General features: G+C 34.0%; 1 protein-coding gene across 4 annotated transcripts; it reads right to left on the bottom strand.

Annotated features, from left to right (window-relative positions):
• Positions 1-994: 994 nt before the first annotated feature.
• Positions 995-18070, bottom strand: LOC148853478 (uncharacterized). Of its 4 annotated transcripts, XM_088941565.1 has the most exons (15): positions 17661-18070; positions 16731-16804; positions 14696-14782; positions 11980-12055; positions 10020-10087; positions 8661-8762; positions 6662-6751; positions 6488-6562; positions 6342-6374; positions 6180-6260; positions 5767-5829; positions 4323-4394; positions 3870-3914; positions 3571-3761; positions 995-1292 (listed from the first exon to the last, which is right to left on the bottom strand). In XM_088941565.1, exons 1-14 carry the CDS (start codon positions 17701-17703, stop codon positions 3579-3581), a joined length of 1092 nt encoding a protein of 363 aa, XP_088797691.1. In that variant the 5' UTR covers positions 17704-18070; the 3' UTR covers positions 995-1292; positions 3571-3578. The 4 variants fall into 4 exon arrangements, with proteins under 4 accessions (XP_088797691.1, XP_088797693.1, XP_088797690.1 ...); XM_088941567.1 differs by lacking the exon at positions 4323-4394; XM_088941564.1 differs by lacking the exon at positions 995-1292 and having other exon boundaries at positions 3194-3761.
• Positions 18071-18596: the final 526 nt, after the last annotated feature.

Here is an 18596-nt window from a genome sequence, read left to right as displayed (position 1 = left end):
TTTCGGTTGTTCCCTTATAAAAATAAAAGTAAATTAACAGTCCATGTTGATGAGAAACTCTACAAAAAATAAAAATTTAAACGTGGATTTATGAAAGACGGTTACGTGGTACAAATAACACCGTTGTTTCTCTAACGGCTATTATGAGGGGGCTGTAATTTGGTTTGGACTCTTAACGGCAACAAGGTGGTGAACGTTCCACCTTAATAATTCAGTCCTATAAGAACACCTCTCATGCAATTGCACATGTTACAATGGCGGATGCCTTCATCACAGATTCACAGGACTATGAAGTAGGTTCTTCCGATTGAATTGGGCTTATTAAGGGATCACCTACTACGTACTAAACACAGATTAGATGCCTTTCGACCATCTGACCCTTTAATTGTCTTTGGAGCTCAGTCTTTCCTTTCTAGCTTCTATAAAGAGTGGAATGGAATAACTCATGAATACTTGTGCAAGTAATCTGATCATGCTTATCATTGTTTTGTTAATGCTTGGTTGCCAATAACAATGTATAAATTCATCGCTTATCGAAGGATATGGCTCACCCACAGTATTTGACCAATTCAGATGGTAGATCTATTTTTTATAAATACATGATGAATTCTTGATTTCCTGCACTTGTTCTGCATTTTGTGCTGCACTTACATCCATATTAAGCTATGCCAGCTGTACAGGAATAGAGTGGCTAACCGTGCGACAGTTGAGGGAAAGGATTCGTACGTTTACCTCCGTTAATAATTTTTTTAATTTTAATTTTGTATTAAAAAAATACAATTTCTACTGTGTTTAAAAATATATATTAGTCGAAACACAACTTTGACCTAGCTTTTGTGGTTTATAGCTTGAAGTCTTCAGATTTGTTTATAACAATGGCAGATGAAGTGATTCTATTAGATTTTTAACCAAGCCCTTTTGCGATGAAGGCAAGAATCACTTGGGTTAAGAAGGGCAGGTAATTAAAAGGGGAATTATGAAAAGAGAAATTAGAACCCCCAAAATAAGAGCCTCTATTGCTAAAAATGAGCTCCACTCGCAAGAATTGATTTATAATGGGAAACCCATCTGTGAATCACTCATTATGTTCAGTACATTGGTGAGGTCTAAAAAGGATAAATGCCCATTGTTGCCATCGGATCCATTCAAGCAACCAAAATACGTTCCTTATGTTACTTTAATCACCTGTTCCTTGCAAAGTTTCCTTCCTCATCTCTAGAACACTTGGTCAGATCCATAATTTGAGATTTCACCAGGATAACGTCCCTCGGCCTGTTCAAATTTTCCCATCACTGCATAAAAAAGGCCTAAACTCAGTCATTCTTCTGCGGTAATCAAGTGATGTTTCTGAGTTTCCAAACAACACTATAGAATGTACCTTTTTATTTTAAATGCAATACCACTTCTTTCTAAAGCTGAAGTGCTGAACAACTTCCTAACTTTCGATTCACCCATATGCAACACATACATTTTACAAAAAGTCAAAAACAATGAAGTTTGAGCTATTATTAGTGATATTATGTCTAAACCAAGGATTGAAGTATTAGTATTGGGTATCATACCGGATAACATGAATACGGATATGGATAAGGATACGCTTGAGGAACACAGAGATACGAATGAAAAATATAAAAATGCTTGGATACGTTAAGGAAATGCATATAAATTCAATAATTATATTAATAACTTCAAATTTAATGTCAAAATAACTATAAATAACATATAAATGCATAAGAATTGTATATTTTAATGGTATATCTGAAAAAATATATTATTATTGATATAACGGGATGTATAGATATTATACAATTTTATTGATAATGCATCAATTTTTATTTTTATTAAAATCCAAGGCACAAAAAATATGTAACCATTATATTTGAATTATTATATCAATTATTTTTATTTTACTATTTCATTTTTTTACATCAACAAAAAATTCAACTAAAAACTAATTTCAAAATGTTCAGTAAATAATACTTTCACTTCTGTAAACAATAAATATGTTTATATAAAATGTAAATGAAATTTTGAAGATGCATATCATATAAAAATTCATAAATTTTATTTACTAAAATAATTGTTCATTATTAATATTCTTTATTTTTATGAATTTTTTAAAATAAAATTTTTATTTTTATTTAAATGTAGATTAGTGGATTTGATAGATTCAATTTATATTATATTCTCAAATGTTTTGTAACCAATATTTTATCTTTGTAATAATAATTACATTGTCATTTAATTCATTAAATGTTGATTAATAATTTATAAAATAATTATTATAATTTATCAAATCTACATAAATAATTCTAAATATTAAAATAATTATTCTATTAATAATATTTTTATTTGTATAAATATATTGAAATTAAAAATCATTTATATATATATATATATTAATAATTTATAAAATAATTATTATAATTTATCAAGTCTACATAAATAAATCTAAATATTAAAATAATTATTCTATTAATAATATTTTTATTTGTATAAATATATTGAAATTAAAAATCATTTATATATATATATATATATGGATTTGATAAATTATTTATTTTATTATTTTATAAAATAATAACTTTGAATATTATTCTTATTAATTTGTACTTGGAGTTATTGAATGTTCTTTTTGTTTAGATTAAATGTAATAATTAATGTAAATAAAAGCATTATTTCATTTATTATCACAAAATGGAAGGTGGCTTGATGGTTAAGATCCTTGACTCTTGAACGTGTATCGGCCAATGCACTGCAATACGTGCCGATACAATAATATATCAAACCGATATGCACAACTAACACGATAGTGTCAGTTGTGTCCGGTATCTTTCCCTTCCAATACCAATACGATACACCCCATATTGAGCGTATTGTGTCAATATTTTAATGCATGGTCTAAACTACCTACTCCAAACTCTGAGGTCTGAAATTCTTACATCTGAATTACATGATTACATCAAGTCCACATTGCTGGCCACGTTCGCCCAGCGACACGTCCCGGTTTTAACCATGAATGGATCACCGAAAGCAAGTAAACAACCTCCCATTTAACCAGGCAGCTTCTTAATATCAAGCCATGAGAAATACATAGCTTAAAACTTCATAGTATGAAAAACAGGAATTTACTAAGAAAATACTGCGAATTTAGAGAAACATTAAGATATTCATGTATACCACCACTATAACCTAGAAAATCAAAATATCAATTTCGATCTTTAACATTGATAATTTTCTGGACTTTTTATTTCTTAATTTACTTTTACCCTCATCTCCCCCTGCCGTCACCACCATTCTCTTGGATTACAATGTCGAATGACAACCTTCTTTCATTTTAGGCAGAGCAAATACAATTTATGAATCTCTAAATGCTTAGATGGCGATCTACAAAATTCTGTGCTCAGTCCTATTTTGGCATATATAGCCGAGCACTCCCTATAATGAGTTTATTCCATATGGCAAAACTGAATCCTCCCCCCCCCCCCCCCCTCAACAGAAGAGATTTAAATCATATACAGTATAATAAACTATAAAGTCGCATCAATCTGAAAGGGTATATCATCGTACCCCATGTGCTACTTGAAAGAGTAAGTCACACTGCGCGTTCTGGTAAGAAAAGATGCATTTAGGCTAGGGAGCTTCCATCCAGACTGACGGGAACTTGAAGAACAATTGCTTTTATCTTCAGAAACACGGGTCGCATTTGGAACTTCAGGTTGGATTGATGAAGTAGTTGAATCTGAAATTCCTTGTAGCTCCTGATACAGGTTAGCTAAATTTAACACATGGTGCATGGATGTATTGAAGAGCATATAATATATTGGAGTTGAAACTAAAAGGACGTAAAAATAAAATGGAATTAAAACCTTCAAGCCTGACGCTGGGGCAGCATTCTGTAGTGGTCGTGACAGCTGCACAAGGGAAATCTAATTAGATAATCAATTTCACTCTTATAAACATAATGAAATCACATGTGAGGTGTGAAGATCTGTAGATTAGGATGAATGGGCCGACATGGGTCTCAGTAAGAGATTAGTACCAAACCTGTTCATGGGCCTGGCTCGGGCATAGCTTTTGTCAAAAATATGAATGTGCCCAACCCAAAGACTGACCCCAAAACAGTGTAAAGCTGAGCCCGAAGCCCAGCCCATGAACAGGTCTAGTCACCACTCACCAGATCAAACTGATTTAATTATTAATCCTGGTTTTTCCCCTTGAGTCCTTGACTGCCTCTATACCCTGGCCACCTGAAATATTGCAGCAGGATAGCTTGCTGCAACCATTTGATGCACTACTCCACATTTAAAAAGTCTACAAACCTTGGGAGATTCATTTGATGCAGATGGAGACGGAGGTTCCAGAGATAGAACTTTTGCTGGCAAAGACTCAGTCTGCCAATGACAAAAGGAGTAACAAGGTAATGGAGGAAGTGATCAAGTAATGCACACAAAAAGCATAATTGATTAAAAACAACTGTTCCAACATCCCCTCAGAAACATACCTACTTTTCATTATAAATAGTTTATAACTTTATATTAGTTTACCTTCCTTTTTATCAGTTCTATATTCTTGCAGGAGAAAAACCTGGGGATTTTAGAAAAGATGGAACAATCTGATTGCTGCAAATGTAGTGGCCCAATTAGGAACTTCTGGGATAAACATTGTGAGCTATGATACCCGAATACATGTAACTAGTGACTTGTTGAGCTAAATGCTTCAATATACCTTGTTTACCCATTCCCTTGCTCTATCTGGACATGATGGAGATACAACACTAGAAAAAACAGCCTGGGATAAACATTGTGAGCTATGATACCCGAATACATGTAACTAGTGACTTGTTGAGTTAAATGCTTCAATATTCACCTTGTTTACCCATTTCCTGGCTCTATCTGGACATGATGGAGATACAACACTAAGAAAAAACAGCCTGGTAGGAAGGAATCATCATCCAACCCAACAGTGTATACTATTTGTCTGAGTAAAGTGGATCCTGATTCCCTTTCTTTTTTATAATAACAAAAAAATAAACCTTTATGCAAGTGAAAGATGATGCATAAGGTGAAGAGATCTGAGAAATAAAAAAATGTTTTGAAACAAGGCACAAGATTTTTTAAAAATCCAAAAAAGCAAAAGAATAAAAAAATGTAAAAAAAAGTTCAAAATAAATAAAAAATTAAAATAGTATAAATTTTTTAAAATACAAACTTAAATTTTAAACAAATGCTTTAAAAATTCTATTGGCTCAAATTAAAATTAAAACAAAATATGTAAAAAATAAAAGCAATTATGACATAAAACATATTCAAACATGTGAAACTGTTTATTTTTATTTTTTATTTTTTATGCTCCATGGGGGTGGGGGTACACAATGGGGGTAGCCCATCCCTCAACCCATAACCCCCCAAACCTTGGTGCAGGTGGGATTCAATCCCAAGCCTCCGCTACAACCAGTAGGAGGCTTACCAATCAGCCAGTTGACACATTAAACATGAGAAACTGTCAATCTTTTTATTTCTTTTCCAGTCACATTTCTTCAAATAGCTAATGTACTCTTAATTCTACAAGCCACCTTTGTACTAAGTCCCTTGAGGCAACACCAAAAAAGCCCATATTAGGATCTTAAATTCTTAAGCCATACATAAAAATATTGGTTTTGTAATTGTAATTATAGTTCCATATCCTTTGAAAAAATTTATTGTATTAAAAGATGAATGAATCATGTTAGCATAAAATATTGGTTTCTCTTAAATGGATACTTACCCCTGATGTTGGTGTAATTTGTGGAAGTTCAAAAGGCAACCTGGAAGAACTTGATGACGATGCCTGTAGGGCAGAAACAGCACAATAAGAGAAAGTAGGTGTTTTTTTTTCCTTTCCTTTTTTTTTTTTGTGTGTGTGTGGTGGGGGGGAGCTCTAAGGAACAATCTGAACATTCAACATTCAATTAAGAAAGTTGTGCTTACTAAGTGTTAAATTTGATAGCATGAATTAGGTATATTTAAAATATTATGCCGCCATGATAAGTATATTTAAAATATTATGCAGCCATGATTTATCCCAAAAAAAAATATTATGAAGCCATGATAAGTAGCAAGTATAAACCACAAAATATAACATGACAGATCAAATAATATCCATGGAAGGGGGTGGGGGAGGAGGAGTTTAATTCATGCCTGAATGCGGTCAGTAGGTCTGCTGTTCTCCAAGTTCCAGACAAAATTACACAATCTTTTAACTCCTTCATTAGTAAGATCCTGAAACAAATTTTGATAATGAAATGTAAAGAATCATAGATAACTTTGGGAATGTTCTTTTGTGAAAATTAAAAGAAGTACCTGTTTCCCTTCTATTCTACCAATTTTTGTCTCCTGTAACAATAAACAGCTTGCATAAGATGTTCCTCCATCCAAAGACCAACATATATACACTTTTAACCAACAGAAAAATGTGTGTTCAAATTAGAGGAGTGGAGTTCAGTCACCAGAGTTTGGACAACACGATGAACAGACTCAACATCCACGCCTAACATCTTCAGATCTCCTTGTAGTTGGGAAACCTACAAGGGTAGATTTACATATCGTTCATTCTGCACTTAATTTGAAAACTACTAAAAGAGAAAGACCTTGTGATTAGAGTAAAGCAAAGCTGATCCCACCTCCTCTCTGGTAGCAGCAGTAATTTCTGCACACTCATCTAAATTACTATCTACACGGTCAATTCTTGAAGATAGATGTCGCTTGGCAGCCTGTAAAGATGAGCAAATTTAGTCTAAGCAGTAGTGTAAAATAGATTCTTGATAACATTTTGCTGTTCTATGTAAGAAAGACAATGTGGTTAACCAAGAGATAAATATTCCCTTTTTATCTTTTTTTTTCTTTTTCCTATGTATCTTAAACAGGCTATTTTGGTTCCTTAGAAAGCAAGTAAGAAAATTTTCTTCTCACTTTCCAGGGAACCAAATCCACAAGGACACTTGGGTAATAAAAGATTAAGAGACTCCCATACAAAGCAAGGAGTTAACAGGGAACAACTTTTTGGGGCTGACTTATAATGGGAGATACAATGGATTAGATAATCTAATTTAAATATAATTTCATTACATTTAAATGTAATGGGAGATATAATTTAAATTGTAATGCTGGACTATCTGATTCATCAAAGACAGCTCTTTTTATTTTCTTTTATTTATTTATGATTTTGATGAGTAGTTGCAAGAAATTTACCAAAAAAAATGTAGTTGCAAGAACTTTCTTGATCCAGCTCTTTTATGAATTGTTAAAAGAACATTGCAATGGAAGAACAGGGAAATCCAACTGTATCTAGGATGAACCCTTCCGTTGGATGATCTCATTGAGTGTGCCTCACAAGGGTTCACCGTTCACCTTAATCATAGGGGATGGTAAATCCTAATATGCTTGGAACAAGAAAATCATTTAAGTTTATACCTTTTTTTAGTAAAAGGTATGGGCAACCCTTTTCTTTTTCAACATTTTGTTGAGTGCTCCCAAAAGAAATGTACTTCAACTTAATTTTGATGCTGTTGTACATGGTATTCAAGTGCTAACTTTTTTAAATGTAAATTACATTTGAATGCAATAACAGAAATTTAAATGTAACAAATTAAAGTATAAATTAATGAAAGTAATTACTGTTGCTGATCAGAGATAGAGAGAGAGAGAGTCCCATACAACAAAAGTTTGTCAACACTTTGGTGAATTAGATAATCCAATCATCCCAAAACACAGACTGCGGTTTGGAATGTACTTATGTATCCATTCCTTTTTTTTTCTGATTGGTTGTTTGAATTCTCTTAAACTCAAGTACAACCATGATACTTTTCTTTTACTGCTTCCGTACTTCTAATTTCTAAAATCTTACAATCAATCAGTCAATAAACTGCCTAAATAACCATTATATTCAGTATGTAAAGTGTCAGGCCTAATCATACAGCTGGAACTTGGACACAAGTACAATGTAATTTGTTCTTGAGCACCACCTGAATCAAAAGAGATGTGCTGCGTAACTTTAGACCCAGAACAAATTATCTCGAAAACGAGATAAATTGCATTCTAAATAAAGCAACAAGAAATGAAATAATTCAATCTGAAGTTTTTGTTTAGATGATTACTGAGATAAGTTAATGTAGTTCAATTGTATTTGGTTCGCTCAGAACTTCTTTGCTAAAAAGCCATGTTTACCTAGAGGTGAAGGATGACAAAGGAGAATCAAGTAAAGTATATGGTCTGATTGGAGTTGGTCTTTTCCCAGCAAAGAGAAAGCTTTCTTCTGCTCCTTTTCCCCAATACCATGTTTGGTTGTGAAGAAAGAAAGCAGGAGAAGGAAGAGAAACAAGAAAAAGAGATAAGCAAATAAATATTTTACTTTTAGGAATAGACAAAATATAGTGTAAGTGCCACTTATGAAAAGAAGTAAAAGATGATATTCAAATCTAGATCCAGAAAAAAATAAAACCTCATTAGCGTAATTGATTGGAACATCATGTTATTGACGTTCTCCACTTTTACATGATCAAATATATGCATTTATAGTAAAGAAAAAATGTCATTGTAACAATCAAGTATAACTTGAACAGAAATGTATCTTGATACCAAATATTCAAGGAAGAAGACCCAAAAAATAAATGGAAAACTTGCCGTAATAGATGAAGAAACTTGCTCAAGTTGCTTAGCAACAGTTGTGCAAGCATCAGATAAGCTGCGTCTTGTTGCAAACATCATGTCAGATAGCTTCCAGCCCTGAAAAAGTTCAGAGAAGCAATGACTTACAGCATCAGATAACTGCAAAAGAAACAGCTACCAGAAAATAGTCTCCATGATGGACCATCTGATGTAAATATCTCTCAAGTATGATAGTAACAGATAAAAAAATTGGGAAAATGCTACAGGATACCTGGACATATGTATGTATTTTACAGTTTGCATACCTACATCTTATCAGTTTCAGATTTTCTTTTTATTTTTTTATAAGAAAAAGTAAAAGAAAAGTGGACAGGTTTCTGAGATTTCTGAGAAGCCTACAACACTGGGGGTAGCAGAAAAAAAAAAGGTGTCAACAGACATTCCAAACTATTGAGTCCTGCCTGCTAACACTTAGCAGCACAGTTACTTAATCATGCTAGTGATGCTCTAAGAAAAAGCTTTTAAAAAGTCATAAAAAATGTTTTGCCTCCGCAATTGTGTTATGGGAAAGAATATATCCAATGAAGTGCGAAGACAGAAAGTTTCTGGGTTCATTTTCTTTTTATGTTCTTTTTCATTGATTTCTTCTTTATGTCCTTTTTTTTATAAGCTTCTTTATGCTCTTGTTTTAATATAGTTTTATATTATTTATGTAATTTAGTATTTCTTAGCTATTTCCCCATGCCACAATTTCTAGAAGTTGACACTCCTGACACTTGTGTACACCTAAATACTTTGCCTTCATACCACATGGTAACTTATCTTTCCCCATTCCCCAATTATAGCTGCATTTATATCTTTTAGTAGCAATCCATGGCTTCAGTTGTATTTTAGTCAAATCATGTGGATGGTATTTTGTTTTTGTTGGGATTGTTAAGCCCTTCAACCAGCTATACAAAAAGACATAAGAAAGCCTAAGCTCAGCAAACACTCTCCCTTTTGAAGGGGTGAACTCTATGGCTCTACCAACTCTTGAAAACACCCAACCCACAAGTGAAGTTAGTTAACTCTCAGCTTGTATACAGCCCAACAATAAATATGTATGATATCTTGACTAGAGGGTGATAATATTTTGGTTGAAAACAAAAATTTCAGTTCTGGTATCCGGTTTTAACTGAAATAACCAAATAAGAAATTTGGTCCGGTTACTTCAGTGTTTCCTTAATTCGGTTTGGTTTTAACCAAATAAACCAAATGCTCACCCCTAATCCTGCCTTAATTAACTGGCATGCATAAATTAAATTTCACAAAAAGGTCTCACGTTCTAAGAGTTATGAGACATAACAGAGCTCTTAAAAAGAGGAGATCAATTACCTTCCACCACATATACCCATATCCTACAACTACAACAAGAACAACTGGCACACCATAGAACTTGGAACCTGCATATGATGGAAACTGGTTAAAGTATATCCTAAATCAGTACAGTAACACAGATTAAGCATTACTAATGCTTCTAAAATAAGATGAGTAAGAAAGGGTGCATTTCTTTAGATGCTAAGCAGGGGGAAATATAAATAGAAAAGAAAAAGGCCAGAAAGGCATACAATATGTACATAAGCAAGTAAAAAGGCAACTACAGCCCCCCCCCCCAAAACAAGAGTGCCTAGTTGACTGGGTAATGCTTATGATGCCTTCTGTTGCGTATCTGATTCATTAACTGAAATAGGGTTATCACAGTGATTTAAGAGGCACGCCTAGGCACACAGGCAAGGTGCATTTCAAGGCATGTGCCTCATCTAGGCCCAAGGGAAACCCCATTAAAAATGCACCTCACCTGGGCGAGGTACATTCATTCTTCTTAATACAAACCATTTTTTATAAGATAATTAAAAATATGAAACCATTTTTTGTAGGGATTAAGATATTAAGACCCTACCATGGACTTGTTTGGTCTTGCCTCAAGGGGCTAGGTACAGAGGTGGCTTTAGAATTAGGAATCAAAGATGTTTAACATCACATTGGCTATTAGAAATAATGCAATTGATTAGAAATAATGCAATTGGGAAAGAAATAAAGAAATTGAAAGTTTGACATGCTTGAATTGCTGAGTGCTTGGATATGTTTTATATGCTATTTTGATTTTGTTTTTGCATTTTCACTTTGAACATGTTTTATATGTTATGTTTGTATATTTTAATTTGAGATAATAGGCTTTTTAAAGCATTTGGTTTAAAATTAAAGTTTGCATTATTTCTAAATTAATCCATTTTAACAATTTTCTTGATTTATATTGAATCTTTTACTTTTTTGAATACTTTAAACATTTTGCATCTTACTTCAAAAAAGCGCCTGTGCTTTGCGCTTTTAAAACACTAGGTTATCATCATAAAAGCAAATTAACCCCCTTTTACTTTTTTTCTTTTTGTCTTTTTAGTTAGTTTAGATGGCCACATATCTACCAACTAACAATGGCTCAGTTGATAGGATCTCTGACTTGTAGCAGAGACCTGGGATCAAATCCTGGTACCATCAGGGTTGGGGGGTTTAAGGGGATGGGGAGATGGGCTACCCCCATTGTGTAGCCCCATGAAGCAAAAAATGATAGCCACATATCTAAACCATACCTGTTTCTATTTCATATGTTTTCATTTTCTGAAATTCCTTGGAAGCTGTATGGAATCAAATATCACTATTCCAGAGAATTGATTACATTAAAGATGGTGGAACTGTATTTGAATGACCATGAGGAGGATCAAAAGCATGTTATCAATGAAGTCGTCCAACAAACTAATAAGAGGAGTTACATAATCATCCTGTTGTAACTAGAGAATTAAAAAAAGCAGGCTTCCTAGAATGGAAGCTGCCAATGCAAATTGTGGTGCTGGAGAAAACCTTTGCTTTGACAACCACGTATTCTTGCAAAATTCTTTATAAAGAATTTAAGGACTATATTTTTATACTCCATGCTGGCTGAAGAATTCCAGAGCAGACATATGAGTGGATACAATATTAGCTTTCCATTCCTTCAGAGATGAAGGCTTGGATTGTGGAAAATGGTATCCTCATGTACTCTAGTTTTTTTCATGTGATTTTTATTTTTACTTTTATCTTTTATAAATGAACAGATTTTATTAGCAAGGGATAAAAAATGTTACAAGCTTCCCTAGGAAGGTGCAAGATGCAGCCACACCCTAACTCATGTGATACATATGCAATATTTTCTCAAAAACAACTGACAATAATTGCAATATATCTTGTGAAATTGTTCATATAGCAAATGATCAGTCCTGAGTGCAGTAAACTAGTATGAGAAAGATTGTGATGATCCAACCTGACGCACTTCCAGTTACAATCGTAACTGATCTATTTGATGCCAAGAGTTGAAGTTCTTCCCTCAGGCTATTGACCTGTGAAATAACAAGTATTTTATCATTATATCCAGCATGCATTTTTATTTCCAGCCTAAATAGGTACAAATATGTCTTTCAATTTTTCAAAAATGATTGGAGGTTGAAGCATATCATTGAAAGAAAATTCCATTAGGTTCTTGTAATAATACCAGCCATAATAACACAAACATTGTAATAAATGGTCATTACCCAATGTTGATCCCAGCTATCTGGGGTCTTGGGAGGGGACAGGATACAGACTTAACCTTCCCACAATTTTTTTTTTTTTGCACAAAGTGGCTGCTCTCAGACACAAACCCGCATTGTCACGCTTGTCAATCTGAGATTTTAGCATTTCACCAAGCAATAGCCCCTCCCAAGAGAACTCATGCAGTCATCTAAAATAGTTGGGAATAGACTCTGTTGAATGGAGTTGAGTACTGGGAAAATATCAAGGAAAATATGGAAAATTTAATTGCTCTTTGACACATCATGAAAGTCATGATATCATATAACTAGGGGCACATGCAAATGAAAAAGAAAAGGGTGGGGGAAGAAGGAAAACGAGGAACTAGGATATTCACACAAACAAGTCCTGCTGTGCTTATCATCCCAAAACTTCACTATTTCTAGATTCATTATGTGCAACAGACAGAACACATTTTGATTGGATGATGTTGCCTTTTATCTTCATGATAAGTTCCTATGCTACCATAATGTTCTGAAAATCATTATCATATCGTAAATCATAAAAAAAGTTGAATCAAATTGAATCGTGAATTGTATCACAAATTGTAAGATTATTTCTATTTTTAAAAAACTTGTCAAAAAATTAAATATAGATATGCTAGAAGGAAAAATATAAATAGAAAAGTGATTCTGTTGTTTTTTAATCCATATCTACCATGTAAGTACCTAAAACAATGGAATTTACCACTTATGCAATAGAAATCTAAAATGACATAATCAACTTGAAAGTCAAATAATCCACATACAATGGCTCTATATCCTACATATGATAAAATAAACCTAACTCAATATATGGTCTTAAATAACATAAATAAATCAATTACTCATAAAAAAACATAAATACATCAATTTCTAGTAAGGTCCTTAAAACAAGTTGCCCTTGACAAAAATGAATATAAACAAAACAAAATGACAAAGTAGAGAACTAATTCTCAATTGAATTGATTTGAACTGCAGGAATTGTATAAATCATGAGAATTATGAATCAAATCATAAAATCAAACAAAAATCATAAGATTTTTGCAGAAAAGGATTCAGACATAAGATTCAAATCAAAACCATTGGCATTCAAGATTCAAATTGTGCATTGTATTGTAAATCGTAATATTTTGACAACACAAATCATAACGAAAAAGTACACATTAAACATAAATAATTGGTGATATATTAAAGGTAAAACAATATCAGATAACATAACATTTAAATAATTATTAGATTCCTAATATCAGTTAAACACCCAAAGCATCTTTTCTGGTGTTTAAAATTATGCATCACTTGAGTTTCAGCCTGGTGTCAGAGTCAATCACTTGACCAAAAAAAAGGTCAAGTAGTCCAAGAAGTTCCTTCATCAATTTTGACATCTCTGCAAAATCTCCCATGCAAATATTTAGATAAATATCCAATAATCAAACAAAATCATTGAACATATGACTTTAGGAAAGTTCATCAAGGATCAAATGAAAAGTTCATCACATGGGGCACTATTTAAAATGTATTTCCAGCATGTTCCTAGGTAAATATCCATAGCAGATTTATCATTACTGAGGTACTGCCCCTTCACTCGCAGAACTAGAATAGATTACAGGTAAATCAAATATGTGGTTGGTAAATATGCACATAGAGCATAGTTTTCAAGGCGCCAAGGCGAGGCTAGGCGACGGGGGGGCGCCTAGTCGCCTAATCGCCTAGGCAGGCCTAGGTGCCTAGGCGATCACTTTTTTTATGTTAAAAAATAGATCCTAGGGTAGTTCCCTAGGTACCATAACCATATTTCTTTAATAATTATTCATGGTTTTCATAAGTATAAATTTCATATTAAAGTATAGAAAATCAACATATTCATGAGAAGAAAAGGAAGAAGGAAAATAAAATTCAAAAAATATAGGGGCTGAACCCTTACTTTTGTTATAGGAAAAGAAGAAAATAAAAAGTATTGGTAGTAGCAGTAGTAGTAGTAGTAGTAGTAGAAGAAGAAGAAGAAGAAGAAGAAGAAGTAGAAGAAAAATATATGGAAGAGAAAAATGTGCTGATTAGATAAAATTTTTAGTTCTTCCTAATTTATTGGTTCAGGTTTTTAAGTCTTTGAGGGTTCAATACAGCATTTAGCAATGTTTGTGTTGATTAAACCCTAATAAATAAGAAAATAATAAAAAGAAATTAGTATATAAACCCACAAAATGATTATTTTAGTTTAATAATGTCTATTTTATAATTATAATCTCAAAAAAGAATGAATAAAAATGTATTTTAAAGTAGGAAATAGAAAACTGTTAGGCGATTGGGCGAGGCGAGCCTCAAAGGGCGCCTTGTCGCCTAGGCGTCGCCTTGACAACTATGGCATAGAACTTCCCATAGTTTAAAAGAATAATACACAATTATGACAGATTGAAAGGAATAAAGCATGTAAACCTGTGCCAGGAGTGAATCATTTTGTGGCTTGGCCCTTGACACCCTTGACATGGGAGAATCATCTCTCTTAAGTTGCTTCCAGACAATCTGTTTAAAAAGTGCAAATAATGGAGCTACAGCATTTAGAATGTTATACCCCAAAAAAACATGTATAAATTAAAAGAGAAAGTAGTTAGACTCTAGAAATCAAAGCAACTTTCTTTCATTTTGTGCAAATTTGCAGTAATAGATCATCTAAAAAGGAAAGTGAAAGAGCCAAATAGAGGGTAGTGAAAGAATATAATTATACAAAAGATCTCAAATGGGAGTATCTATTAGAAATTGAAGGAATATGAATGGGAGAAGGCTTCAACTATCCCTTTGTTGTGCCCCTTAGCTGTACTCCTTTTTTTTATCAATGACCATCAATTTTATTAATTCTGTGCTCTTAAATTTTCTCCTGTTAATAAACCCATTCATTACTAGAAAGATCAGATTACCCTTCCTTCTCAGCCACCTATCTTTAATTTCTCAAATGTTGAATCAACCAAGGCTACTTGAAACTCCATAAGGCAACAAATTTTGACCACATGTTAAAAAAGGGCCATTACTGATTACCTGTTAGTCCTAGCCATCTGGGGTGGGAGGGATAGACTGGATACAAAGCTAAACCTGCATATTTTTACACAAAGTAGCCACTTTCAGATTTAAACCCACATTTTCATGATTGACAGCCTGAGATTTTATCACAACACCAAGCAATAGCCCTTAAAATTGGCATGTCAAAACAGATTAGAATATTCCAATCCCCCCCACCCCCCCAAAAAAAGAAAAGATAAGATAAAAACACATTTTGACATATTTTAGTTTCAAGGCAATACCCTTCTCAACTACATTATCAAACTCTTGACTTCAAGACATAATTTTCTTTTGAGGCTTAATAGTGTCATAGTTGCACTGAAAGCCACCTCTGCAAATACATGCATATCTCTGTCACCAAATGCTATGTGATGAAGAGTGATTTGGCACAACCTAGCAAGAAGGGGACACATAGGTGCGATCTAATTGAGGGGTGACAACTCAGCCAAACAAGCCCAATTCACAACATTTGGAGCTCGGGTATTCAGCCACCTTGGTCCAAAAAACCACCTCTGTGTAGAGGCACCTCGACACTCAATCCAGTTCGAGACTAAAGAATCGAAGTGCCAGATCGGAGCTAATGAGCCAAAACGCCACATAACCGACCCCAAAGGCCTCCCCAATAGATCCCGAATTTCTCGAGATCACGATGAGCCAACAGATCCCGAATTTCCCAAGATCATGATGAAAACTCGTCCCAGCTCCGCCTGAATCGGAGGTAAACGATAAACCTTATCAACTCATTACTCTCCTTCAAAAACGGAACAAACCTTATCTCCACAACCTGGAGATTCCGGAACTCTTTCGTAAGGCCCACGACTACTCCAGTATATAAAGCCATAAAACCTCAAGGCAAATGTATGTGTGATTACTCTAATCACTAGCACTCAACTCACTAGCACTCAAGCTTTCAAGCATTCAGTTCGCATTCACAACATAAGTACTGACTTAAGCATTGGAGCGACCTCGCCGAGTTAGCTACCCCAGGTTCACTGATCCACTGTTTTGCAGATTGATTCGGCTTACTACCCAATTGGAGTTCGGATCGCCCTCTAGCTAGGAGTAGCCAGATCGCGCACCATCAATATGTATAAACAAAACCCTCTATGCAAATTTTTTAAGGTGAAATGTTGATAATGATGGTATCATAAAGCCATGTATATTTGAGAGATGCATGCAGATCTCTAATGACTTATGCTTTGGCAATTTATGTAAGTGGAAGCTAGATTCCTTCTTTTCAAGATTTCATGCTTCTAAGTAAAAGTAGTGTGGCATGAAAGTCAATCTCTTGAATGAGACAAAATGAATATTGAAGAATAGAAAAAAAAAAAGGAAAGCACAATTGAAGTTGACAGACAACAATAAATATCAAACAAACTAATTAAATTACACTGTTGTTGAAAAATAAAATAGATACCTTAAAAGCACCAGAAAAAAGGTCAGAGACATCTGCTATACGCCCTTCCTTTGCAAGCACAGATCCAAGAACACCTGAAAGACAGATATGAGTCATTTGGTCAGCACTACAGTACTTATGTCAAGTGGTATCAATGAACAGCATTTGGAAGTGAAATTGCCTTCTCAGTTAAAGTTCGAAGAACATCTCAAAAGAGGAAAGATGAAAATAAACTGACTTCTGAAATAGAAATTAGTTTCTAATGTCTAATTTTTATGACAATGCATTATGATGGGGGGGTACTGTTTTAAGGATCACAATGCCCAATTCAGTAGTCTTCCCATGGTATAACTTTCACAGTTTACTTTATATGATTGACAGTGAAATCAAGGGCAGCTCAAGCATATGTTCGCAAGTGGTTGTCATAGAGGTCTGCAGTATAACTACCTAACCAAATAAAAATAAAGGAGAGGAGGTATAACAGAAACTATTATATCAACCAGTGCCTCTACAGCTCAAATGGAGCATACTTTTTGAAAAACAAACCCACCACTCATTAACCTGGGGAAGAAGTTTAACAATCCATGGTTAATATGTCTCCTGCAGAGAATTTATCACTCCATGATACGTAATGGTAAGACAGACCATGACGGCTGAGTATCATAAAGATAAATCGTGTTGAGCATAATTTCTCTTTCAATAATGTAGCTTTGCAAGTCTGTCCTATATCTTTGATCATCTTGGTCGCTAATTCTCCTAGGGTTTATCACAAACCCTAAACTCATGTCTATGAGAAGATAGAGTAGAAAGGATGATATATCGAAAGTGTAACTAAATTATGACTAAATTCTAGTGAATCTCAAGTGCATAAAGACAGAGAACTTGACCAAAACAGATAAATATGGTCATAGAGATTATATCGAACATGGAGAGAAAAGAGAGAAGTGTAACCTGCACCAACGAGGATGGTGAGCTTCCCGAGAGGAAGCGACATGGCCGGCGAAACCCTAGCAGATTGGTACGAATTGATCAAGCATTGACCTTCCCAAGAAATTGAAGTTCTGCTGGTTCGCTTGTTCGTTTGTCTGCTGGTTTATCAACTCTCTTGTTCGCTTGTCTGCTGGCTCAAGTTCTGCGGTTCTGCCCCTCTTGTTCGCTAGTCTCCTTGCCTTGCCTCCTTGGAGTGAAATCAACCTAAGATGTAAATGTGTAACAACCGTATTTAGTATTGACAAGATCTTCACCGTATCCGTATGTTTACATAGAAATCCTCTATTCCGTGAAAAAAATCACGGAGAGATCCTGATCGGAGAAGAATACGCTTTACTTCCTCCCTCCCCTTCCCCTGGTCCCCCCTCCCCCCAGGCCCCACACCACCTCTCCCGTATGGGAAACGTACTTGCTTCCTCGGATAACTCGGTCCTGAAACGACGGCTTGAGACCACCCCATCGGCGGTTCGTTCGGTAGACCCAATTCGGCCCACCAAATATTGCCACGTCGAATTTATCCAAACCTCGGGTTTTGTTAATCAAGAATGAAATAATTAAAACTTATAAATAAATTAAAAGAATCAAAATAATGGTTTAATGGTTCAACCAATTTGATAAAGAAAATAAAAATAAATTATTATAAAATTGTCCAAAATAAAGCTAATTACATAGTTTATGGAATTAATCATAAATAATATAATTTATGGAAAAGAAAGTTAATATAATTTATTAACACTCACATTAAAAAAAAAAAGTCAATTTAACTCTAAATTATTCAAATAATGTCGACCATTTTAACTACCTCATCACTATTGTTGAGTCTATAACAAAAAATAAAAATATTGTAGTCACTATTTTAAAAATATTAATTAATTAATATAGATATAGTTAATGAAT

The sequence above is a fragment of the Nelumbo lutea genome, chromosome 4 (genome assembly GCF_056320005.1).
Source record: "Nelumbo lutea isolate HS-2025 chromosome 4, American lotus-T2T, whole genome shotgun sequence".
Lineage (NCBI taxonomy): Eukaryota > Viridiplantae > Streptophyta > Magnoliopsida > Proteales > Nelumbonaceae > Nelumbo > Nelumbo lutea.
This window is presented reverse-complemented; position numbering and strand designations above follow the sequence as displayed.